Raw genomic sequence first — 27,204 nt, 5'->3', positions numbered from 1 at the left:
TTTAAATTTTAGAAAGAATCTCAATATCTTGATCGAGATTGACCTAAAAAAATAAAACTACTAAATTTCTAAAAGCGTGATACTTTCAAAATATAAAATAAAAAAAGGTGCTATTTCAAGTGATTTTCCCAATATTTTCTCTCCTTAAGGGAAAGGTAACGAATGGGTTTTGATTCACAATCTTCCATAGGCGTTGGGCTTTCGAGTTGAAGAGAGCAAAAAACTTGTTTGGCTTCTTTCTTCACTCTCTGCTCCGAAAATTCACTATGCCATCTTCAAGTGTTTCAGGTTTGGATTCCGAAGACGACGGCCAGTCGAACGTGGGTAAAACGCAGGAGAAGCCCAGCTTCTTCGATATATATGGAGCCGATGTATGCATTCTCTTCTTCGTTTGATTTTTCATCTTCTGTATAATCATTGTTCTTGTTGCTGTTAAATCAATGAATGGGTGTTCCCATTTCCTTAAACTGCATAACTTCTAGTCATTGTGCAGACACCGGATTACGTACTCCATTCTGCTTACTTTGATTCATCTCTTGTAGGCCAAAGCTGAGATTCTTTTCAAAACTCCGGAATCTAATTCAACTTTAAGTCTGCAAGTGGGTTTCTTTTAGTTGCTAAGTTTCTTCTAATGTTAAAGTCAGAAGTCACTGTTAGATTTTTATTGTCGTTTATCTTTTTCTGCAGGATGTTCAAGAACTTGTAAATTGGGTGCTTGCTGAAGGTTTCATGCCGCGTTGGGTTTTTATCAAGGTCAATACCTTTTCAACTTTTAAAGTTTAATATCTCTAACTTGAAGTTAAGCAAGGAAGACTTGACCATAAACCTTATGTGTTTAGATAGAAATCAAATACCGACGATGTTTGTTATTAGATTAAAGGTCTAGACCTCAAATATCTTTTAGCTACGTTCTGTCATTTTTTGCTTAAATAGACTTTTCTCCTTTCCTTTCTTCACTCCCATGTCCCATGATTCACATATAATTATTTGAAGCTGCATCCTGATTTGCTCCTATGGTGTTGTGACCTGGAGATAAAATCTTACACATTTTGTTATTAACTTGTTTTCAGTGATGTCTGAATTGGATTGAGAACTGGGATTTCTGTGTTTAAATTAACTGTTGAAAGTTTACGAGCATGCTTATTTTATAACTGTGGATGTTAAATTTTTTGACGAATATTAGTTTGAATAGCCGTATGCTCTGTTATCTTATCCACGGTTGATGGCTTTCCTATATTTAAGATTTCATCTGATCACTTAAAGACTTAAATGTTTGCAGAATAAACCCCTAATCCCAAAAGTGGTTATGGTTTATCTCCCTGGCCTGGATGCTGCTCTATACATGTCACAGTCCAAGATACTTCCTACATTTAAAAAATTCTGCGGCAGTCCAAGGGCAGTTTTAGCTCTTAGGTGCTCTTTCATTTATTGAACTTTGCAATTATTTATTAAATGTATCTTTTGGATTTTTTTTTGTGATTTACTTACCAGTCCTCATATTTTGATTTTTCACGTTTTGCTAGCTGTATATCAGATAGAATGCAAACAATTGATGCACTTTTGACGTGTAAGGTAAAGAGAAAGAGGGATGCGAACAAAGTAGACCTAAAGAATAAATTGACTTCTGAGCCAGGTCTGTAAACCATTGGCAACCGATTTAATTTTGTTCTTGTGCTGTTTTTAGTATTCTTTCTATTTTCTTGTAGGAGTACGGAATCATTGTCCTTTATCACTACAACTGCATCTATTACTAGTTATCATTGTATAAACTTGTTTTTGTTCGTCCTTGAGGGTATAATATGGTGATAACCTTTTCTGAGTATAATAATGTGCTACAAGGAGTTAAACGGTAAGTCTACATGGTTTTATGTGGGCAACAGACTGGTAATTTCCTGAGGAGAGGGAATTTTAGTGGCTATAATGCTAGTTGCTAGTGGTTTTGATTCTTTTTATCTACTGGCTTGTTTACATTCTGTTTCTCTCTTTTCCTCTCAATATATTTATTTGGAATGTGTACAGAAATATCTGGCCTTGAAAAAGAAGCACCAATATCTATCAAGCTCCCAAAGGAGTTACCTTTCCCTGTAACATATTATACGCTAACTGCCAAAGCACTGGAAGACAATGGTTATCCTTTCAATCAACCAGGTGAGTTATCTTTGTTAGTTAATTGTTTGTGTTCTCTTGGAAAAGCTGTATTTTGACACCCATGAATTCTCTCTCCACCCTCTCCTACTGTCTCCACCCTCACTGAAACGTTTTCTCAAGCTAGAAAGTTCCGTAATTTAATTATTCATTTGATTCAGGTTTTATCCAAACACTTCCGGCTCCTGAGGGATGTTCACCTAATGAAATGTTGGCACTTGACTGTGAGATGGTAAGTCCATTCTTTTTCTTCCAAATTTTGAAAATTTAATGTATCTCAATGTATGCTTCATCTTAAGACGCAAGTGTATTGTCCACCCCATGTATTCAACAAATTATCATATTTATTAAAATCTTTGATTGCTTTTATTTCATTTCCTTTTCACGTTTTACTGCTTATAGTTGTGTTAAAGTTGAATTCGATGCTCTGTGGCCCTTCAAAAATAATGAAAAAGTTCTTTACAATACCATAGCATGGGCAGGGCTTTTCCTTTTTCTTTTGGGGCACTTGCAGCTCAAGAGAAACAAGCAATATTTAAGGGAAAATATTTCTCTCCTTCCTTAAGAACACAATTTCTGTTGCTGTTCTTGGTCTAAATGTAGGAAGGATCACTTTCATTAAAAGAAAAACATCAATGTGCAAGGACATACTAAAAATTAGCCCCAACACGAGTGGTCAGACCCTAACTACAAAAAATACTCCAACAAATTTTACATCGAAGTAGGGCACTAAATAAATGGCAGCAAGGAAACCATCAATAGCTCTTTCTTTTTTTGATAAGAAAACCATCAATAGCTCTTTCTTTTTTTAATAAGAAAACCATCAATAGCTCTTTCAACATCGGTAAACTTCGTTTAAGCTGTAAAGAACAACATGCCTAACAATTTTTATTGAGAAAAAAAATTGAAAGAAGGCAAGGGCATCCAAAAAAATAAGCCCATAAAACCATCCCTTCTAAAGTAAGATGTTACTTGGGCAATATTTACAAAAAAAAAAAAAAAAAAAAAAAAATGAAAACGAAGCCTAGAGTGACACATGAAATCTCACTAAGGACTCAAAACCTCTAAACACCAAATTATTCCTCTCCCCTCAAACATCCCACAATAAAGCACACACCCCAACAAAGCAAAAAATTCGGTCCGAAAGGTAGATGGAGGAAGAACTCATAGAAAAAACTCACAAGAAAAGGTTCTTACAAGATGGAGGAGGCAATTTGTGATATGGATGTATTTATCTTCTTCATTGCTCACTGCTTATTTTGTGCGAATGGAAGGAAGAAACTTATTAGGTTAGGTGCAAAACTCATTGAGGAAATACATCATCCTGGATAGAGAGTTAGCAATGCAAACTTGTTTCTTTATCATATCATTAGTGTTTATACTCTCACGAGCAAGTTCTCACCAGAAAAAAATATTTTTAGGATATCAGCTTTCTGCTATGTCAATTTTTGTTGTGTTGGGCAGGAGGAAAGATGACAATGTCACAATAGTGGTCATACTTTTTTTTCGAAAGGGGACCAGCCAATGTTATTGATCATAAAATGCTCGAAGTATAAAAGAGTTATACAAAGAGCACGAAAAAAAGAAGAAAACTAAGGATCAGAAGGCGGACCCTTACTAGGTTGACATCCCATAGCGTCCTCATCATATCTATAAAAAACCACAAGCCCAAATACAGAAATACAAAGATACAAAAACAGTAGCCATCCTCTCCTAGCCCCAAAAAGACAACCCCCAGAAAAAGGCACAAAGGGGCTGAAAATAACATCTCCGAACATAGCAAAATACTGATTAACAAAACAAAACCAAAATCAACAATAAAGTCGGCTATGTTGATTTTATGGAATTAATCTATATATTCATTTATTATTTAGTAGAGATACAAGCCTATATATAACCATAGAGAAATACACTTAAGGAAATAATATCAAATAATATATCCAGAATAATATCTCCTAAGAATAATCTAATTATATTAATACCCTCCCTCAAACTCAAGGTTGAAATCACAAACTTGAGTTTGCTAAGAACTAAGAAAAGAAACAATATATCTAGAATAGAATAAAAAAACCCGAAGAACAAAGACACAAAGAACTTCTAGGTTAAAACAAACCCACGAAAAACTTCTGGGATAGAAACATAGATCCTCGTATAGAGATCTATAACAGAACCTAGGAAGAACGAAACAAGAACTTCGGGGGGCAAAATGAAAGAGCAAAACTGAAGCAAAGTAGAATCAAAGCTGGACGAAAACAGGGTCGGAATTGGACATAAGTGTTTTGTCGGATCAGAATGGAACCGAACGAACTAAACTAGAGCAAGTCAGAATCAGATTAAACGGGAAATCTGGGGCAAACAGAACGGAAATTGAACTGAATGGAGCAGAGAGGCTTAGCGGATCTGAACAAAAACAGAAACGAGGCGTCGTTGGATCTGGGCTTCGATCTAAACTTTGAAGGCAGACATGAAGGATGGGTCTGAACGAAATTAGACAGATCTGGAACAGATTGGAGGCAGACGCGAGGATCTGAGGACATGGGGTTTCATGGTTTTGTTGGGACAGCGTAAGGAGATGGAGCAACGACAACGAAATGCAGTGGCGAGCGGAGCTTCTTGGACGACGGACAAAACCGAAACTCTTCGGCTGGGCGTTCGGCTTCAACTGACAGAGGTTCAATCGGCTGCTTGGCTAACGGAAAAACAAGAGGTCGGACGAAGAACTATGAAGGAGATGGCCGCCGCGGACGCTAGTGAAAAACGAATGGGGTTTCTGGGGTTTGGATGGTGGCAGATTTGAACAGCAATGAGTGGCAAAGGGAAGGTGCAACGACAACGGTGGATTTGCAGATCTAAGCGGCGGCTTCGGCTAATGGGAGATGATTTTGCCTCCGTTCATGGCTAATGGGAGATGATTCTGCCTCCGTTGATGAATGATCAACGGAGGCAGAGATCAAACGGTATGTGGAGGCTAGAATTCAATAAGGCGAAAACCCTAGAGCTCTGATACTATGTTGATTTTATGGATTAATCTATATATTCATTTATTATTGAGTAGAGATACAAGCCTATATATAACCATAGAGAAATACACTTAAGGAAATAATATCAAATAATATCTCCTAAGAATAATCTAATTATATTAATAGGCTAGACCACTAGCATAATCTAGCTATCAGGAAAAATAAAAGCCCTCCAAAACAAAGTTACTGAATGCTATAGACTTTGAAATCTTTGCCAAGGGTGCACCAAGTGGAGGCGATACAGACTGCCGAATCAATAGTGTTCATACAAGTCTAATTTAACATCATTTCAATTTGGTAAGAGCCAAGAGTGGAAGGCAATTCATGATTTGGATGCATTTATCCTCTTCATTGCTCACTGCTTATCGGAAGCGACAATTGTGAAATCCTATCGCTGTTGATCAGTGGAATGTTCCTTTGGCAAGGCAGAAACTTGTTTGATTAGATGCTTACATTAGCATTATTGAGATTAATTACAGATTTATTCACAAGCTGGGAAGTATGAAGATAACAATTATTTTTAATGATTTTATGAAATATCCATGACAAGGCAGTGTAGTTATTTATTTGCTTTGTAAAATTTGGACTCCAAAGCTAAGTTGTTGAAATGTTAATGTTGCATGTAGTTGATAAGCCTTGCCCTACACTTTTATTTATAATTAGTTAGCTAGGAAATGATGGAAGTTTTGCAATCTCTCAATTTTTCACAGAGAACTCACTGAGCAGAAATTAGCCAAAACATGCTCTTTCACGTTTCTCAGCTATATACTCTTGTCTCACTGCCAGTCTGCCAATTTAACTAAAAGAGTTATCTTTTGGCCCCACCAATACACTTAATGCACTAATCTTCCTTACTCATGCGCCTATCCTTTTCCTTACTCTCTTCCGGGTATATACTTTCATAACAGGGGCCTATCAGTATTCTGTTCACATGCGTTAAGGCTACTGCACCAGCAAAGACTCAATAATTATCTTTATTTGTAGTTCTTGACATAATGCATTGTTATTGTTAATAATTCTTTTTTTCTTTAATTTTATTAGTGTGTGACCTGTGAAGGGTTTGAGCTCACAAGAATAACCCTGGTGGATATGGAAGGACGGGTAGGCAATCTATCTCTACCTCATTTACGTGCCTTGGCGAAAGCATTGGATTTTTGTACGATGAAACTTAACTGGTGCTTTGAAGACTTTAAACCAAGTACTTGATAGTTATTATCTGATTTCTGAAAAAAGAAATAATCTAGAACTGAACAGTTAATTGGCGTAACCATCTTGCTAAATACTAAGTTAATTCAAATATTTTTATCTTATTCCTTTCTTAGATTATGCTTCTCTTTGAAGTTAACGTGTTTATTTAATAATTTGAAGCTGTTGGATTTAAGTAGCATGCAGTTCCCGTTTGTCTGTTTTAGACCACCTATTGCCAGTTTTGGGCTGACAAAGTCATACCAATTTTTATTTAATTGGGGACTTTTTGTATTTGATTTTGCTTTTTTACCAACATGTTATACTTCTACGTGTCCCATTGTTTTTATTTTTTTCCTTTTCCTGGTTATTTCAGGTTCTTCTTGACAAATTGGTAAAACCATCAAATGCAATTGTTGATTACAATACGAGGCAAGATCTTCTTGAGCTTTTAGTAGACAGTTAGATTTGATGTTGATGATGAAAGTACTTGTGATGTCTCTATGTGTTTTTTTTTAAATGTCATCAAGAAATTTATATGATGTGAAATTTTAGCATCCTGTATTTGATTGATACAATGATTCATGAAGCCGTTGTAGTTATATCACGTATTTTACTATTCTTTAAATTAATTACCTTGTACAATGATGCTTGTTTTGTTTGTTTGTTTTATGGATGAGAAACATGTAAGAATATATCCAAGAAGTGTTGAAGTTAGAGCGAAATATGAAATAACTCCCTTAATTCATTCTATACAATAGAGTTCAATATATATAGGCATAGGTGGAAACCCTAACTATATAAGATCCCGTGTTCATATGACCATGATCTTTATATAAGATCCCATGTCCAGGTGCAGCCTTAAGCTAACATAAAATATGTTGTACTGCATCCCAATGTTTCACTATGGGTGAGGTCATGAACTGACTCATAATGCTTACCAAATAAGCTATGTACGGACGTGTTACTTTAAGGTAATTTAACTTCCCAACCAGTCTTCTATATCTCTCAGGATCCTCAAATAGTTCTCCATTTTTTAATAGTTGTAGACTGGGCATTTGTTAAGACTCTAAACCTGAAACTCAGTAAGATCTCAACAAAAGACCAAATAGAGACAAAATACTTTGCTATAGCCTATAATATATTAATAAAATGATCCAAGGTTCCCAGACAAGACAAGAATACCAAAATAACAAGTAATCTAAATAGCCAGATGACAAAAACAATAAAAGAAAGAAAGATTACAGCTCCTTCGAGAATAGCCGGCAACTTCTCCTAAAAGCTTACCACAACTTTCACTCTAAAATTTAGACCTAGTTTTCATGCCCAAAACATTTTGTATTTATATCCATGTCTCTAGTGGGCCCTTAGGTATTTCTTTCTCTCTCTCCTCAGCTCTCTCTTGGCATATTCCGTGAGTTTCCCATTTTACCCTTTCTTTTATATGTATGAAGGATTGGAGATCTAACATTACCGCACGCCTCGAAATGCACCTTGTCCTCAAGTGCACGGATCCCAAGTCTTTTTACTCTTTGGAAAGCCCTTCCCCTTGTTCGGCCATTCATTTATTGCTAACTCTCTAATCTCTCTTATCCATAAAACTGTTTCAGGCCTCAACTGTAATTCGAATTATTTGGTTACACCTTGGAGGTATGTATTGAACTGGTTGATTTTGCCCCAATTCTAGCTTCAACTGTGACACATGGAACACCTTGTGGATGCTTGCTTCCGGTGGCAACTCGAGGCGACAAGCAACTGCTCTTATCTTTTCAGTATAATATGACCCATAGAACTTTGGTGTTGGTTTTTCACTTCTCTTTCTTTCTAATGATCGTTGCCTGTAAAGTCTCAGCATTAAATACACTTCTTTCCTTTCTTGGAAATTCAACTCACTCCGGTGCAAATCTGTCTGCTTCTTCATCATATTTGGTGCAAGGACATCATCTAATCTGAACCTTAAAGAACCAATTTCGCTCACAAAGGTAGTGTGACATTGGGTTAAGCCAGTAGCTTGGCACATAGGGGGGTTGCCATGTCTCCATACTTCTTGACAAACCTTCCGTAATATCCTATCAGCCTTAATAATCCTTTCAATTCTGATACATTCTTGGTTGGCAGCCAATTTACCCTTGCTCTATCCTTCTCCTCATCGGTTTCCACCCCCGTTTGTGTGATCCACTTTCCCAAGTGTTGTATCTCAAAGTGGCGGATAACACACTTCTTATTTTCTACACCTTTCTTCGAAGCTTATACGATACAGTGACTTGATTCCACCTGTGGTAATCTACACCAATGCGCCACTTCCCCTCTTTCTTCTTAACTAAAAGCATTGAACGTGAGTAAAGGTTTCTCCTTGGCCTAATGATTTATGCTTGACCCCCTTCGGTTCCCTAATTTCTCACTCTCCCCTTTCTAAACGTACCCATACTTATAGGGTCTCGTGTTGGTTTTATTTCCTTCCCAAATGAGAATCCGATGGTCTATTGCCCGCTTTTAAGGCAACCTTCTAGGTGTGTCAAAGATATTATCATACTACATCGGAAGAGCTTGCATCCCGTGCAACCATTCTTTGCCCCTTCCTTCCCGACTCTTGTTCTCAGTCTTCTCTTCTTCCTCAACTTCAATCCAGGACCCCTGTTCTTCCTCCTCCCCAGCTTTCCTCAACTTTTTCAATGCACTGTCAACCATAGTTAAGGTCGATCCCCCTGAGCACAATGAGTTGGTGCTTTTTTTTAATTGCATGTGACTTCGGCGACTCATGTACCCTGATCCATCCCGTCGAGCACAACCATGGTATTCCTACCACTACATCCCTCTTTCCTAAATTAATGGTTAGGAAATTTATTCGGATGGTTATTTCGGGACGTTCCAGTTCGATTCTGTCGCAGGTTCCCTCCCCTTTGACGGTCGTAACAACTCCCATAGGTACTCCAATTTCTAAACTTCAGGTGATGGGTAGTTTGAGTTCCTCCACAATCTTCTGTTGTATAAAAATGGGAGTTGCCTCACTATTAATCAAAAGGTTTACCCCCGTCCCTTTAATGGTTTTTTTTCCTAATCGTTCCCATTTTTTAAATTCCGTGGATGGCCTGCAGAGCGATTTCCATATCATCACAGACCTCCATCGTCTTCAACTCTACTCTTTACCTAGTCGTGATCAAAGCTTTCTATCGAGCAACCACCTGACTGAGTTTCTCTTTTCGTTTAATTCCCTCGCATGAGTATAATGACTTGCGGCATCTGGGTTTCTCTCCTTTTTTTTTTCTCTCCCTGTGAAATTTCAATTTTGATGGGTTTTGGAGGATTGGGCTTCCCTCTTACCTGGCCCATGGGCTCCCCATTCACTAAGGGCCAATTTTAGGAAAATATTTCGTCATTTATTATCTTGATCTTCCCGATACCATCTTCCAAAGTTCCTAGATAATGGCTCACCAATTTCACCTGCAACTTAGGTTCTTGCGCGTCTTGCGTGATCCTTGTTAGGTGAACTCGCCGACTTCTTTTGCTGGTAGTTTTGAATTGCTCACACAACTTCTATTTCAAGTCTTCCCCGACATTATCTCTCACGATGGTTACTCCGATGAAAACTTACTTCACCTCGATGGACGTTTACCGCGATAACTTTGACGTTCTCCACCTCCTCTAAGTCATTTATCTCGAAGGCTTGCGGATCTCAATATACCCTGAATTACAGACTCACTCCATCGAGGGTGGACATTTCCAAAGTCTTATATTCATTTTTAACCACAGTTCCAGGTTCGACCGTCTTAGGCGTTTCTAACTCCTCCCTTTTCTCTTTCGTCTTGTGCACTCAGAAGTTCCTGACTCTTCTTTTCTCCTACTCGCCACACTCTTTTTTATTTCTTCAGCTAATCGGTCCATACTTTCCTTTAATCCGAGAAAGATTTCCTTGAGGTCTATAATCTTCCTTTTGTTTGATTTCATTCTTTCTTCAAGCTGTTTTTGAGCCATGGAACGTGTCCTTCCCATAATGAAGGGATCTGATACCAATTTGTTAAGACTCTAAACCTTAAACACAGTAAGATCTCAACAAAGACCAAATAGAGACAATACTTTGCTATAATGTATTAATAAAATGATCCAAGGTTCCCATGCAAGATAAGAATACAAAAATAACAAGTAATTTAAATAACCGGATGACTAGAATAGTAAAAGAAAGAAAGATTCCAGCTCCTTTGAGAATAGCTGGCAACTTCTCTTAAAAGCCTATCACAACTTTCACCCCAAAATTCAGACCTAGTTTCCATACTCAAAACATTCCTTATTTATATCCGTGTCTCTAGTGGGCCCTCAGGTGTTTCTTTTCTTCTCTCCTCAGCTATCCCTTGGCATATTTCGTTAGTTTCCTCTTTTTTTGTATATGTATGAAGGATTGGAGATCTTTATCGGAGTACTGCATGGCTTGACTCCCAATTTTTCTGTCTCAGATAGCAAATCAAGCATATATTTTCTTTGTGACATAAAAATACCCTTCTTGCTTGTCATTACTTCAATGTCCAAAATGTACTTAATCACTCCCAAATCTTTAGTGTGAAATCGACTTTGGAGGGAAGATTTGAGAGAAAATATACTTGATGTGTCACTGTCGGTTAAAACAATGACGGCCGAACAAGATCCCATAGTGTTGTCTAATTTGGTTCAATTGCAGGCTTAATCTATCCATTGTTTGTGTACTAAATCTCAAAAGTACCAAAACTGTTCCATTACAATCGTTGCTAATTTAGGTAACATGAACCACAGTCTCTCTTCTTCGCCCACACAGTGGTCATAGATTCCGGTGTTACTGCTTCTATGACAGGTTATACCAAATTATTTTCTACAATTTTATCTACTTCAGTTATTAATGTTACCTTAGCAAATGGATCAAAGCCTTCTGTTATTGTATCTGACACTGTAAATATCACCCCATCCCTTTCTCTGTCATTTGTCCTACATTTACTTCAGTTGTCATTTAACTTGATCTCTATTAGTCAAATCACTCGTGACCTTAATTGTTGTCTCATTCTATCATGGGTTGGCTATTGTTTGTTTCAAGATCTCGTAACAAAGAAGATTATTGGGAAAGGATATGAATCTAGAGGACTTTACAGTTTTGATCACCAAGTATTGACATCAACAACCGTTGCTTGGTCAGGATTTGTTTTTCCTTTTGATGCCCGTTTGTTCTTCATGGTCAGATTCCTTATCATGTTCTTTTTCCAGCAAAACTATTGTTTCCTATTGAGCCAAAAATATTTGGTTGTACTTGTTTTGTTCGAGATGTTCGTCCTAATTCGACAAAGTTAGACCCCAATTCTTTGAAGTGAATTTTCTTAGGCTATTCTCGTGTTAGAAAAGGATATAGATGTTATTGTCCAAGTTTAAATAGATATTTTGCATCTTAAGACTCTTCGAGGATAAGCTTTCACTACCCCTATGCCTAGTACAAGTCAAGGAGAGGAGGAGGATGATCTTTTTCTTTATACTCTCATGTCTCTAACTACCTCCCTTGATTTGTTTCCTCTAGCTTCTGCCCCTAATCATCTATCTATAACTAAAGTCTACGCTTGTCGACAACAACCTCCAGTTTAATGTTCTATCCCAAAAGACACTTTGTTATTGGACCTAGAACCAAGTGATGAGCTTCTTATTTCAGGTAAAGGTTGTCTTGCACTTATACTATCGCTTCTTGTGTATTTTATGGCCAATTACCATCTCCTATATGTTAGTTTGTTAAATCTCTTGACTCTGTCTTGATACCAAAGACTGTTTATGAAGCTTTGTCTCATTTTAGGTGGCAGGCAGTGTAATGATTGAGGAGGTGAATGCCTTAGATGATAATGTTACTTGGGATCTAGTATTTCTTCCTATTGAAAAGAAGACTATTGGGTGCAAACGAGTGTTTGCAATTAAAGTTAATCTCGATGGATTAATAGCTCGTTTAAAAAGCACGCCTTGTGGCTAATGGTTATGCTCAAACGATGGGGTTGACTATTTTGATACATTCTCTCCCGTTGTTAAGCTTACTTCTGTTAGGTTATTCATTTCTATGGCAACATCTCAAGATTGACCTTTACATTAGCTTGACATTAAAAATGCTCTTCTCCAAAGTGATCTTTAGGAGGAAGTCTATATGGATCAACTACCTGGATTTGTTGCTCAGAGGGAGAATGATGAAGTGTGTTGCTTTTGCAAATTCTTGTATGGGTTGAAGCAGAGTTCATTTGCATGGTTTGGAAAATTTAGTAAAGCACTTGACCAATTTGAAATGAAGAAAAGCAAATCAGATCACTCAGTTTTCTACCAACGATCTATGTGTGGAATTATTGTACTTGTTGTATATGTTGATGATATTGTTATAACTGGACGCAAGTATATTGTCTCTCAAATCTTTCCTCCAAAGTCAATTTCACACAAAAGATTTAGAAGTGCTGAAGTACTTTTTGGGCATTGAAGTAATGAGAAGCCAGAATGATATTTTTATGTCATTGAGAAAATATGTGCTTGATTTGCTATTTGAGATAGGAAAATTGGGATCCAAGCTAGGCCGTGCTTGGATGATACCTGGTCTACAACCGTTAAAAGATAGAGAACCATTTGAGGACCCTAAGAGATATAGAAGACTGGTTGGGAAGTTGAATTACCTTATAGTAACATACATGTCTAGACGTAGCTTATTCAGTAAGCATTGCGGATTTCCATGTATGCCTATATATATTGAATTCTATTGTATAGATTGAAATAAGATTGTTATTGCATATTTTGCTCTAACGACAACAGAGTCGAGTGAAGAAAATGAGGAGGAACAATCAATTGATGAAATCAAATGTGAAGGTGTGGAAGTGGAGGAAGCCATTGCAGAGGTGGAAGAAGAAAATACGCATGAGCAACCTGATTTGAAGAAACTTGAAAACCCATTTGTAATCATACACGAAAAAGAAGAAGACAAAGCAGTTGTTTGGGGTGAATAGTTTTGTGAAATTTTTACTTGAATTCCCCTTCCTGACCTGACCCAAGAAACCCAACACCTTCCTTATGATAATATTTTTCTTTCAACCCATTACCCATATAATTCGACCTAGGGGTGTTCGTGGGTTAGGATGAGTTGGGTTGAAGGACTTTTTAGATACGACCCAATTTTTCGGGTTGTAAATTTTGTTTTTTTTTTTTTTTGAAAAGGAAGCAACCTTAGTTATTAAATTTTTTAGTAATGAGCATAAGCTGGTACAAGAGGATTATACAATGAGCAAACAAAACAAGGATCAGAATGTGCACTTGGACATCTCAGCTAGGTTGACACTCTCTTAGCACCCTCATCATATCCAAACATAATAAAGGACCAAACAATAATTAAAGTCAGAGTGAGGGCTATCTACAACCAATACATCTCAATAAGAAACATAGAAACAAACTCTAACAAGACTAGGAATAAAGTTACATTCAAACAAAGAAAGAATCTACAAATGGAAGAAGCATCTGAGGTCGTGAGCCCAAATTGAATCATCAGTCAAGGAGGAAAAATGAAGGCCTGCCAATATAGTAAGATATCTTGTATTGAGAAGTCTCTAAATTGTTCGCTTAGAGAGCACCATGAAGAGGCATTCAGCTGTGCGAACTTGTACCTATTGGATCAAGAGGAGACTTTATTGTGAAAGACCTGTTGATTTCTCTCAAACCACCATTCCATCGAAATTGCCTTGACTGCATTGAAGCATTTTTCTTCCATAACCGGGTCGATAAATAGGTCTAACATTATTCTTGCAATCTTCATCAAAAACTCAATTGAGATTGTGTGAATGAGTTTACTCGAACAATCTGTGTGGTAGGTCCTCATGAAATCTGAGATAGAATAAGCATATATGTGGCGAAATATAATGAGTGAGTAGTTTCTTTTGCATAACTGAAGCACAATTTAAACTCCCGAACAACATAATTCATCAGGGTGTAAATTTTGTTAAACCTTATAAGTGAATGAACCCAACCCAACTATGAAAAATTTGGGTTGGGGTTGATTCGGGTTACCCTGGTAATTTATTTAAATTTTTGTATAAAGAGTATAATGTTAATACATAAATTTGATTTTATTAATTTTACGTGTGGAATGAAGATTAACAACTCAATTTCAATTTATATAGTGAAAATTTTCTTTTCAAAGTGCTAAAAAACTACTTTTGGGGGTTGTTGGAGAATAAATTATTAAAGAACATTAATGAAATTAAATAAAACTAAAATAAATATATGTTTAGATAATTGTATCATACGTGAGAAAGTATACATGTTAACCGTTAGTAATAAGTTCGGATTAGTTCGGGTTGGGTTGAGTTATTCTAGTGAACCCATGAACCAACCAAACTCTTAAGATTCCCGTTGATTTGAACCCAACCCAACCTATTTTGCACGGGTTGGGTTAAGTTGATTGTTTTTTTTTGGGTCATTGGATTTTTTGAACACCCCTAATTTGACCCTTGAAACAACCCTAGACCCGCCTCCAATTTGGAAAATTTTCGAATTGCTTGACCTATGACCCATGTTAATTGCAAATTTTATAATTTTGCTACTCTATAAAGAAGGTAACAAAATTTCCTTTTTTCCCACCATTTATCATCATGACTTCATACTGCCACACCCAAACCAACTACAATTAATATGGCCCAACTTAAGTCAAAGTTACTTCAAACTTGGAAAGAAGGGTTTTCTTCATTTGCTAAGGAGTATGATTATGTTGTACTGGCAATGTAAATTTTTAACAACTTAGTTTTCAGGTTCATTGATGATAGTCTTGATGGAAATAATTCTCTTTCAAGAGTAAAATATCTGATACATTGAAATTTGGTTGTCATTGATGTTAGATGGTCAGAGACGTTTTATTTTGGATGACTTATTTTTACTTTTACCTTTACTTTTGTTTTAAAATTCAAGGTGTTTTTTTTGTGTGTGTGGGGGGGGGGGGGGGGGGGGGGGGGGGGGGGGGGAGGGGGGGCTACAATATGATGTAATAGGAATTGAGATAATTTGGTAAATTCGTTAATGAACCAAAAGTTATTGAATACAACGGAAGAATGTAATGTAAGATAGTATACTAAAAGAATAATTAAAAGGAAACTAAAAGTAATTAATCAAGGATTAACCAAGATTAATCTGAATTTATCAAATTATCCTAATCCCATTGCATCAGTAATGCTACTTAAAGAATAGAGAATTTTTGGTTGTACAATGATGGTTCATTTTCATCATGTTTGTGCATGAACTTGTTGTCCGGGTGAAATTCTTAGCTTACTTAAGTGTTAATGCCAGTTGCCCAGTCTGTCAGTATGGCTACTTTTCTTTAATTCATTTGTCTTCATGCGATCTCAAGGTGCAATATACTAATGAAAAACAAGGATCTATCCTCATTCTCTTTTTTATGTTTGTTTTATGCGGCTTAACAGGTATAGTGGAATTACATGCGAGATGTTAAGTGGGGTGACCACTAGTCTGGAAGATGTTCAGGTTCTCTCTTTGACACTGTACTCACTGATGTTATCTACTTGCAGCAATAATTGTTTGATGAAAATTTTAAATCATTTGTGGTAAATGTACTTTGCAGAGAATTTTTTTAAATCTGGTTCACAAGGAGACTGTTTTAGTTGGCCATTCACTGGAGAATGACCTGATGGCATTGAGGATCTCTCATGATCTGGTAGTTGATACTGCAGTACTTTATAAGCATCCCCGTGGCGGCTCTCATAAATCTGCCCTTCGGATTCTTGCTAAAAGATTTCTTTCTAGGGAGATTCAACAATCTGGAAATGGCCACGATAGTATTGAAGATGCAAGAGCTACTATGGAACTAGCACTTCTTAAAATTAAACATGGTAAGTGACATTCTACTGACACTATACTTGTGATGAGCATAGTTTGACAGTCAACTCTGAAGTTCATTAGGAATATTACCGTTTAGTGGTGTTTATTTCAGTTAGTTTAGTGTTTAATAATTTGCAATCTACAATTCATTTACTGGTGCAAGAAAAGCTGATTGAGTTTCATGTTTGATGTATTCAATATTCATTAGTTGCCACATGTGATGTTAAGATGTTGCAGTGAAAATGAAAAGCCTGACCTATTTATTCATAAAACAAATAGTGGTTAAACATATTTTTGAAGGGGTCAACTTGTTATTCGACCATTCCTCAAAAGGGGTAGCATGCTCTCGAGGAGGATCTTGTTGAATTTTTATCCGGTTTCTTTCATAATGGAATAGTAAACTAATACAAATAGAAGTCCTTGTAGCTTTTCTAAAAGGCTAGTGCTGCTGAGGTTTCTAACCACTGCCTATTAGCATCTCCCCACAAGTATGAAGGAAGGGAAGTAGAAAGCATAAGGGAACGGGCTACTTCCAGAAGGTGACGGTTTTTTCGCTCGGCCACTCCATTTTGTTGAGGAGTGTAGGCGCACGAGTATTGATGAACAATCCCCTTGGAAGCAAGAAATTCACTAAGGTTATGGTTTTGGAATTCCTGACCATTATCACTCCGAAGAATAGCAATTTTTTGATGGAATTGTGTTTCAATAGTGTGATAAAAATTTTGAAACATAGAGGAAACCTCAGATTTATCAGTGATAAGGTAGACCCAGGTAAGACGGGTATGATCATCAATGAAGGTTACGAACCACCGTTTTCCAGATGAGATTGTTATCTTGGATGGTCCCCAGACATCACTATGAACAAGAGTGAAGGGTTGGGTTGGTTTGTATGGTTGTGAGGGAAAAGAGACTCGATGTTGTTTGGCCTGAATACACACATCACAAGATAAGGTAGTCATCTCAACTTTAGAGAAGAGATGTGGAAATAAATGTTTCATATATTGAAAATTAGGGTGGCCTAAACGAAAATGCCACAACATACAATCTTGTTCAGAAGTAGTGAAATAGGAAGATAAGAGACTAGTCCTAGGAATGCTACTAGAAGAGGTATCGTCATCAAGGAGGTAGAGTCCCCTACTATGCCGGGCAGTGCCAATCATCCTCCCCGAGCTCAAGTCCTGAAAAGAGACAGAATCAGGTAAGAATATTGCTTTGCAGTTTAACTCATGAGTGATCTTGCTTATCGAAAGCAAATTATAAGATAGTTTGGGCACATGCAAAACATTATGTAAGGAGAGCCCTGCACAAGGAGAAACCTTCCCCTTTCCAGCAATGGGGGCCAAGGAGCCATCTGCAATTCTAATTGTCTCGATCCCAGCACAAGGAATGTAAGATACAAAATGTTCAGAGGACCCAGTCAAATGATCTGTGGCACCAGAATCCAGAATCCAGGGGTTCTTCCCATCAATACTAACAAGACCGAAGGAATGAGGTATACCTGATTGGACAATGGCACCTAAAGTGGCAAGACTGAGATCAGTTTGGTTTTTGTGTGGATCGGATTGTTGAGGAGGTTCAGCAGACTCACTCACATACGCCCACCCTGTGTTCTGTTTGTCGTTGGAAGGGCGTTTCTTACTTCCTGGGGGACGACCATGTAACTTCCAACATTGTTCTTTGGTATGCCATTGTTTTTTGCAATGCTTGCAGACAGGAATTGGTTTTCCATTATGCTTGTCACTGCTACTGTTAGAAGATCTTGCACTAAAAGCAGCAGCGTCAATAGTAGGGGTGGCGGAAATATTCATAGCACTTGTGCGATCTTCCTCGAGGCGGATTTCAGAGCAAACTTCCATCAGGGAGGGAATCGGTCTTTGACCTAGTATACGCCCTCGAACTACATCAAACTTAAGATTAAGACCAACAAGAAAGTCATAAATCCTGTCATTCTCTTCAATTCTCGAGTACTGTACACCATCAGTGGGATCACGCCAGACTAGTTCTCTGCATAGGTCCATTTCTTGCCATATAAGAGAAAGCTTATTGAAAAAGGATGTGACATCCATGGTTCCTTGCTTGCATTCATGAACTTGCTTTCTCAGCGTGTATAGACGAGAGGCATTCTGACGTTTTGAGTAAAGTGTCTGGGCTGTGTCCCAAATATCCTTGGCTGTTGCAGCAAACAATAACGGCTTGCCAATTTGAGGTTCCATACTATTGATCAATATGGATCGAAGAATAGAGTCTTCTTCCTTCCAATATCGTTCATGTGGGTCGCCCGGTAGGGGCGAGGTATTTCCCATGTCAGAAAGCTAAATTTTTGTCGTCCTTCGAGGACCATCTTTACTGACTGAGACCATGAGAAATAGTTGTTGCCATTCAACTTTTCTTCTGAAAGATGATACATGGAAGACTGAGCCACTATATTAGTCACATAAGGAGAGGATACATTAGGGAACGAGTTTACCGGATTCTCAGAATACATCGGTAGAGTGGATGTCGTCCCTAAGGTAGCCTCAAGTGATGTTATCTGTTGTCGAAGCCCTTCCAATTGTTGATGAACTATTCCCGAGGAAGCTTGCACGTTACGGTTGGAATATGCCGAAGATTCACCAACCTCAAATGTTGAGTGAATTTGAGAGTTTTTAACATCGGGATGGTAGCTAGGATCATTGGGTGGCTGGCCATACAGATTTGACGGCAGAAGCGGTGGTAGCCGATTGGAATTAGATGGCAGGACATAAATCGGGGCGTGGGGAGCAATATAGGCCGCGGACGAAGAAAAGGGTTGGACAGATGGGATGGTCGGCGCCGTCTGAGGAAGAAAACCAGGCGCGTGGTGGTCCGGCGGCGGCGCGGACGACTGCGGTAATGACGAAAAATTATTTTCGGACGTTTTCTGTAGCCGGCTTAATAATTCGTCCATGGCAGCACTCATCCGAGCATCGATGGCAGCAGCTACGACAGCACTAAAATTGATGGCTGGACTTCTATTTGATTTTTAGAAGTGGTTTGGTTTTTTTGGGTTTCTAGGGTGTTTTCATTGTCCCGCTCTGATACCATATTGAAAAGAGAGACAACGAGTTCACACCAATTTACGTGGAAACCCGAGTACCGGGAGAAAAACCATGATTGTTTGTGTTGTTATTATTTTCTAATGAATAAAGCCATAGGTACAAGGGAGAATAAATAGAGTACACAATGGAATAAAAAAGGAAAAGATTTAGGAAAATAAGGAATACATTCCCATAATCTTTCCATAATTATTCTAGGATTCTAACAAGGAAAAAGCCTAGAAAAAAGGAAAGAATTCCAACAATATATAATTAAATTTGCTTTCAACCACCAACTTAAGCTTTTGGGTGAATTGGTGGTTTAATACGGTATTAGAGTAGGTAGTCCAGGAAGGTCCTGTATTCAAGCCCATGCATTGTCGATTTCTCTCCAATTAAAATTGATTCCACTTGTTGGACTTTTCAAATATTTCAATCCCACAAGTGAGGGGGATTGTTGTGATTTATAACTGAATTTGCTTTCAAGCACCAACTTAGCTTTTGAGTGAATAGGTGGTTTAATAAAAAGCATAAAATTCAAATTAATTAGCCATTTTAGTTTGTGAGTACAAGACTTTCAACTTGGGCAGGGACTAGAGTTTGTAGATGTCATCCTAACATTTAAAAAAAAAAAGAAAAAAAAAAATATATATATACATATATATAAAAGAATTTCAACTTGAAATAGGCAATGGCTAACAATTAACACGATAGATAGATTTAGAGAAGAAAATTATGAACTTTAAGGATTGGACACTGGTAAACGGCAGTAACATTTGAAGTTCGCTGTCTAGAAGTGCACGAAAGGAGAGCCTATTCAACTTAAATTTTAGGTTTTGTGATTTTTTATACTTTTTTTAAAAAAAAGTTAATGGGCTTTAAAATTTCGGCCCATTCTTCTTTATTTTTCTTTTCCAGCATGTTTGTGAAGTGTCTCCAGTGTGTCCAAGCGTGTCTGATTTATTTATTTTTTATAAAAAACTCATGCAAAATGGTGTGTTGGACACGTGTTCAGACGAATCCGTGTTCGCAAAATGTCCGACTATACCACCTCTAATATGAAGTGTCCGTGCTTCTTAGCACTAGACCATCTGTTTCTACACTGCCATTTTTGCTTTCAAGGGTTTTTACTTTCAAAACTCTTGTTCCATTCATATGTTATAACTATTGAAAAGAGAGACAACGAGTTCACACCAATTTACGTGGAAACCCGAGTGCCGGGAGAAAAACCACGATTGTTTGTGTTGTTATTATTTTCTAATGAATAAAGCAATAGGTACAAGGAAGAATAAATAGAGTACACAATGGAATAAAAAAGGAAAAGATTTAGGAAAATAAGGAATACATTCCCATAATCTTTCCATAATTATTCTAGGATTCTAACAAGGAAAAAGCCTAGAAAAAAAGGAAAGAATTCCAACACTCCCCCTCAAGTTGGGACGTAAATATCAATGAGGCCCAACTTGCTAACGCAGAAGTCGAAGTTTGGTCTGAGAAGCCCTTTGGTAAGAACATCAGCAACCTGTTGACTCGAAGGGATGTACGGAATGCATATGCTCCCACTGTCAAGTTTTTCTTTGATAAAATGTCGATCAATCTCAACATGTTTAGTTCTATCATGTTGAACAGGGTTGTTAGCAATACTAATAGCGGCTTTATTATCACAGAAAAGCTTCAATGGTGTCTCACATTCCTGATGAAGATCTGTCAAAACTTTCTGAAGCCAAATTTCCTCACATATTCCTAAACTCATAGCTCTATATTCAGCCTCAGCGCTGCTCCTGGCCACAACACTTTGCTTTTTACTCCTCCAAGTTACAAGATTGCCCCAAACAAAGGTACAATAACCAGAGGTAGATTTTCTGTCAACAACAGATCCTGCCCAATCCGAGTCAGTGTATGCCTCAATGGTCTTTCTGTCTGTTTTTCTAAACATCAGCCCTTTACCAGGTGTTGATTTTAAGTATCTCAAGATTCTGTTGACAGCTTTCATGTGTTCCTCATTAGGGGTCTGCATAAACTGGCTGACAACACTCACAGCAAAGGAAATATCAGGACGAGTATGAGATAAGTAAATTAATTTACCCACGAGGCGTTGATATTGTTCTTTATCAACTGGAACTTGATCATCAGAGTTTCCTAGTTTGCAGTTGAATTCAATAGGAGTGTCAGTGGGACGACATCCTAACATACCTGTCTCGGTTAACAAATCAAGGATGTATTTTCTTTGAGATACGGAGATACCTTCTTTAGATCTGGCCACCTCCATTCCAAGGAAATATTTCAAATTTCCCAAATCCTTGATTTCAAACTCATCGCCCATTCTCTGCTTTAGTTGACTGATTTCTGCCTGATCATCTCCAGTCAAAACAATGTCATCCACATAAACTATTAGAACAGCAATCTTTCCTGTTTTGGAAACCTTTGTAAATAAAGTATGATCAGAGTGTCCCTGCCTGTACCCTTGGGACTTGACAAAGGTAGTGAATCTGTCAAACCATGCTCTGGGAGACTGTTTCAGACCATATATAGATTTCTGGAGTTTACACACATGCTGACCAAACTGAGCTTCAAATCCAGGCGGAGGGCTCATGTAGACTTCCTCTACGAGGTCTCCATTCAAAAAGGCATTCTTAACATCCAGCTGATATAAAGGCCAATCTTTGTTCACAGCAACAGATAACAGAACTCTAATAGTATTCAACTTAGCAACTGGAGAAAAAGTTTCTGAATAGTCAATACCATAGGTTTGAGTAAATCCCTTCGCAACTAACCTTGCCTTGTGTCTGTCAAGAGTACCATCAGCTTTGTATTTGAGAGAGAACACCCATTTGCATCCCACAGTTTTGTGTCCCTTAGGTAGAGTACAAATGTCCCAAGTACTATTCTTTTCAAGAGCTTTCATCTCTTCCATGACAGCATTCTTCCATTCAGGATACTTTAAAGCAGTGTAGATATCTTTTGGTATTATGGTAGAGTCAAGGCTTGCTGTAAAAGCTCTGAACTGAGGAGAGAGAGTATCGTAGGAAACATAATTGCAAATGGGGTGTTTAGTACAAGACCTGGTGCCTTTTCTCAGAGCAATGGGAATGTCAAGAGAGGAATCATACTCATCTGATTTTCCTGTATGACCCTGTTCCGCTTCATTATTACGGGTTTCTATTCTGACCTCAATCTCATCATCACTGTCCTTTTCTTCAACGTTTTCAAGAACAGCAACATTAGACCTGTCATTCTCACTTATCATATTCTTAGTACAGGGTTCAGTAGGGTTTTCCATACCTTGATCTCGAGGAGGTTCAGAGTCTTGGACTGGAGCCGGCGGCTGACTAGTAGGGGAACCGACTTCCTTTTTGTGATTCCTCCTGTAGTACGTTTTCCAGGGGACTTGGTTTGTGGGTAGGACTATGGAATGAGGAATGATGTTAGACACAACACTAGGAGTGGGTTCGATGAATTCAAAGGTGTTGTTAGACTCTTCACTCACACTCTCCCCCTGAAGATGGCTAACGGGAAAGTAGGGTCGATCCTCACAGAAAGTAACATCCATAGTGACAAAGTATTTTCTGGATGGTGGGTGAAAACATTTATAACCACGCTGGTGAGGGGGATACCCAACAAACACACATGCCTGAGCCCGAGGGGTAAATTTGGTTTGATTAGGGCCAAAATTATGGACATAAGCGGTACACCCAAACACACGAAGAGGAACCTCAGAAACATGACGAGTCGATGGGTAGGACTCCTTAAGACAATCTAAGGGAGTTTGAAGATGAAGAATACGAGAAGGCATTCTATTGATTAAATGAGCTGCTGTAAGAATAGCATCTCCCCACAAGTATGAAGGAAGGGAAGTAGAAAGCATAAGGGAACGGGCTACTTCCAGAAGGTGACGGTTTTTTCGCTCGGCCACTCCATTTTGTTGAGGAGTGTAGGCGCACGAGTTTTGATGAACAATCCCCTTGGAAGCAAGAAATTCACTAAGGTTATGGTTTTGGAATTCCCGACCATTATCACTCCGAAGAATAGCAATTTTTTGATGGAATTGTGTTTCAATGGTGTGATAGAAATTTTGAAACATAGAGGAAACCTCAGATTTATCAGTGATAAGGTAGACCCAGGTAAGACGGGTATGATCATCAATGAAGGTTACGAACCACCGTTTTCCAGATGAGGTTGTTATCTTGGATGGTCCCCAGACATCACTATGAACAAGAGTGAAGGGTTGGGTTGGTTTGTATGGTTGTGAGGGAAAAGAGACTCGATGTTGTTTGGCCTGAATACACACATCACAAGATAAGGTAGTCATCTCAACTTTAGAGAAGAGATGTGGAAATAAATGTTTCATATATTGAAAATTAGGGTGGCCTAAACGAAAATGCCACAACATGCAATCTTGTTCAGAAGTAGTGAAATAGGAAGATAAGAGACTAGTCCTAGGAATGCTACTAGAAGAGGTATCGTCATCAAGGAGGTAGAGTCCCCTACTATGCCGGGCAGTGCCAATCATCCTCCCCGAGCTCAAGTCCTGAAAAGAGACAGAATCAGGTAAGAATATTGCTTTGCAGTTTAACTCATGAGTGATCTTGCTTATCGAAAGCAAATTATAAGATAGTTTGGGCACATGCAAAACATTATGTAAGCGAGAGCCCTGCACAAGGAGAAACCTTCCCCTTTCCAGCAATGGGGGCCAAGGAGCCATCTGCAATTCTAATTGTCTCGTTCCCAGCACAAGGAATGTAAGATACAAAATGTTCAGAGGACCCAGTCAAATGATCTGTGGCACCAGAATCCAGAATCCAGGGGTTCTTCCCATCAATACTAACAAGACCGAAGGAATGAGGTATACCTGATTGGACAATGGCACCTAAAGTGGCAAGACTGAGATCAGTTTGGTTTTTGTGTGGATCGGATTGTTGAGGAGGTTCAGCAAACTCACTCACATACGCCCGCCCTGTGTTCTGTTTGTCGTTGGAAGGGCGTTTCTTACTTCCTGGGGGACGACCATGTAACTTCCAACATTGTTCTTTGGTATGCCATTGTTTTTTGCAATGCTTGCAGACAGGAATTGGTTTTCCATTATGCTTGTCACTGCTACTGTTAGAAGATCTTGCACTAAAAGCAGCAGAGTCAATAGTAGGGGTTGCGGAAATATTCATAGCACTTGTGCGATCTTCCTCGAGGCGGATTTCAGAGCAAACTTCCATCAGGGAGGGAATCGGTCTTTGACCTAGTATACGCCCTCGAACTACATCAAACTTAGGATTAAGACCAGCAAGAAAGTCATAAATCCTGTCATTCTCTTCAATTCTCGAGTACTGTACACCATCAGTGGGATCACGCCAGACTAGTTCTCTGCATAGGTCCATTTCTTGCCATATAAGAGAAAGCTTATTGAAAAAGGATGTGACATCCATGGTTCCTTGCTTGCATTCATGAACTTGCTTTCTCAGCGTGTATAGACGAGAGGCATTCTGACGTTTTGAGTAAAGTGTCTGAGCTGTGTCCCAAATATCCTTGGCTGTTGCAGCAAACAATAACGGCGGCGGCGCGTGGTGGTCTGGGGGCGGCGCGTGGTGGTCCGGTGACGGCGCGGACGACTGCGGTAATGACGAAAAATTATTTTCGGACGTTTTCTGTAGCCGGCTTAATAATTCGTCCATGGCAGCACTCATCCGAGCATCAATGGCAGCAGCTACGGCAACACTAAAATTGATGGCTGTCCCTTCTGTTTGATTTTCATAAGTGGTTTGGTTTTTTTGGGTTTCTAGGGTGTTTTCATTGTCCCGCTCTGATACCATATTGAAAAGAGAGACAACGAGTTCACACCAATTTACGTGGAAACCCGAGTACCGGGAGAAAAACCACGATTGTTTGTGTTGTTATTATTTTCTAATGAATAAAGCAATAGGTACAAGGAAGAATAAATAGAGTACACAATGGAATAAAAAAGGAAAAGATTTAGGAAAATAAGGAATACATTCCCATAATCTTTCCATAATTATTCTAGGATTCTAACAAGGAAAAAGCCTAGAAAAAAAGGAAAGAATTCCAACAATAACTGTTACCATTTCTTTGGGATTGACAGTGGGAAAATTATTGGCAGCAGTCTTGATTGATAACAAACATATCTTTTGCATTGTGCAGTTTGGTCCTGGGATTATCTTACCTTGTGATCATGTGTTATAAATTGTCAAATTTGAAGGCTTTTCTCTTGTTTTCCATCAGGACCAGACTTTGGTTCACCTCCATCATTAATCCGAAAGAAACTACTTAATATACTTGGTGAGAGTGGAAAGACATCTTCTTTCATTGATGATATTGCAACGGTGAAGAGATATTGCTCTGAATCATCACATGCATTTCCTGTAACTTCTGATGATGAAGCTCTTTCAAGGGCAAAAAAGGAGGTTGGCTAACTGCTGATTGTATTTGTCTGAAATTTCAAATATAACTGATATCTAATGGTTTGTTTGGGCCTGTTATTGTACTAGGCAATGAATGAGAAAGTTCACTTCATCTGGACACAGTTTTCAGAATTAAATTCTTACCATAAGAAGCAGGTAGATGATGAAGAAAAATTAAATGTCAAGCTTGCAGAGTTGCTGTCATTGCTTACGTGTGATACAAAATCTGTCAACAAGAAAAGGAATAGGGCCAAGATCTCTGTTGAACTGCAGGAAATTTTGGCTCGCATGGATTCTAGAATCAATGACCTCTATACCTCATTACCTACTAATGCTATGCTTATCATTTGCACTGGTCATGGCGACATAACACTTGTACAGAGGTATGTGAATAGCCCAACTGAAATCTTTCCTTTCCATTTATTATGGTAAATTCTGACTGCTTCCAAGTACCTAAGTTTCCATTTAATAGATCAAAGAGAAAATAACAAAGAATCTAGCAATTATTAAAACATGGATGACAATATACTGCAGGAGTTACCACTTTCTGCCTGCTTCATTGAACTTATTCATGCAGTAATGTAATTACTTTGTTAAATCGATTGATGAAAACTTGTTAGCTGAGTTCAACATGACTTATGGCTATAAACTGTGATAAAGAAAATCTCCTTAGGTGTAAATTAGCAAAAAAGAAAGAAGAAAAACTCCTTGGATGGCTGATGTATGTAATTAGCTCTTTTGTTTTTACTTTCCTTTGCGCTATATTATTAGCTTTTGTTTTCACTGCAACCCCAAAGCCAACGATCTGATTGCTGAAAAGAAAATTTGTTGAATTGAATAGTAGTATTGGTGGGAACGCAAAACGTTACGGCTTTACCAATTGGTTAGAACTTGGAAGAAATAAGTTCAATCCATGGTAATTATTTATCTAAAAGAGAAGATGAATAGGAGTTTTACAGGGCTCGATAGTCCCTATTGGAGTTGGCTAGATTTAGTTCTTCATTCTTCTGTCTGTGTATGTGTTAAGCAGGTTAGGTAGGTAAATATCAATACCTTAGAGTTTGAATATGTTTTATTTCGAAATACTTTTATAGTTGTTTCATATCAATTCACACAAAAATTGGTGCATTTCTCATGAACTTCATTAGGAGTTGTGTTTCTAAACGGTATCTGATATAAAGGTTGATGTGTTATGGATGTAGATTGAGAAAAATGCTACAAGAGCAGAGTGAAACAAGCATATGCCGTGAGAAGATTGTTAAGATATTGGAAGAGCTCCATGCCCAAGCTGAAGTAGCTTTGTGTTTTGTATGTACAAAACATTGATTAGTAAAATCCTAAATCTCTCATCAATTTTGATCCTTTGATGTAATATATCATAATTTAAGATTCGAACTTTTTGGTCGATGAAACTATACTGAAGTTGATACATCCTACATGCACCTAGACCCACACGTTGGTAGAAATCACAAATATGACAACTGAAAATTTGTAATTTATAATTATCATAGGTTGTTTTATATCGGAAGCTCAAATTCATCGACTTTGAAA

The 27,204-nt window shown here is 38.0% G+C and overlaps 1 protein-coding gene across 1 annotated transcript; it reads left to right on the top strand.

Moving 5' to 3' along the window:
* Positions 1–135: 135 nt before the first annotated feature.
* LOC101215617 (small RNA degrading nuclease 5) lies at positions 136–27,204 on the top strand. The gene is made up of 14 exons (XM_004146734.3): positions 136–371; positions 543–599; positions 688–753; positions 1,280–1,413; positions 1,524–1,633; positions 2,020–2,148; positions 2,307–2,377; positions 6,207–6,266; positions 6,727–6,782; positions 15,779–15,839; positions 15,937–16,204; positions 25,475–25,656; positions 25,741–26,036; positions 26,856–27,204. The coding sequence occupies exons 1-14, from the start codon at positions 267–269 to the stop codon at positions 26,977–26,979; spliced, it is 1,719 nt and encodes a 572-aa protein (XP_004146782.1). The 5' UTR covers positions 136–266; the 3' UTR covers positions 26,980–27,204.

Source organism: Cucumis sativus, chromosome 6 (assembly GCF_000004075.3).
Source record: "Cucumis sativus cultivar 9930 chromosome 6, Cucumber_9930_V3, whole genome shotgun sequence".
Lineage (NCBI taxonomy): Eukaryota > Viridiplantae > Streptophyta > Magnoliopsida > Cucurbitales > Cucurbitaceae > Cucumis > Cucumis sativus.
Note: the sequence above shows the minus strand (reverse complement) of the source record. Positions and strands in the feature narration are given on the sequence as shown.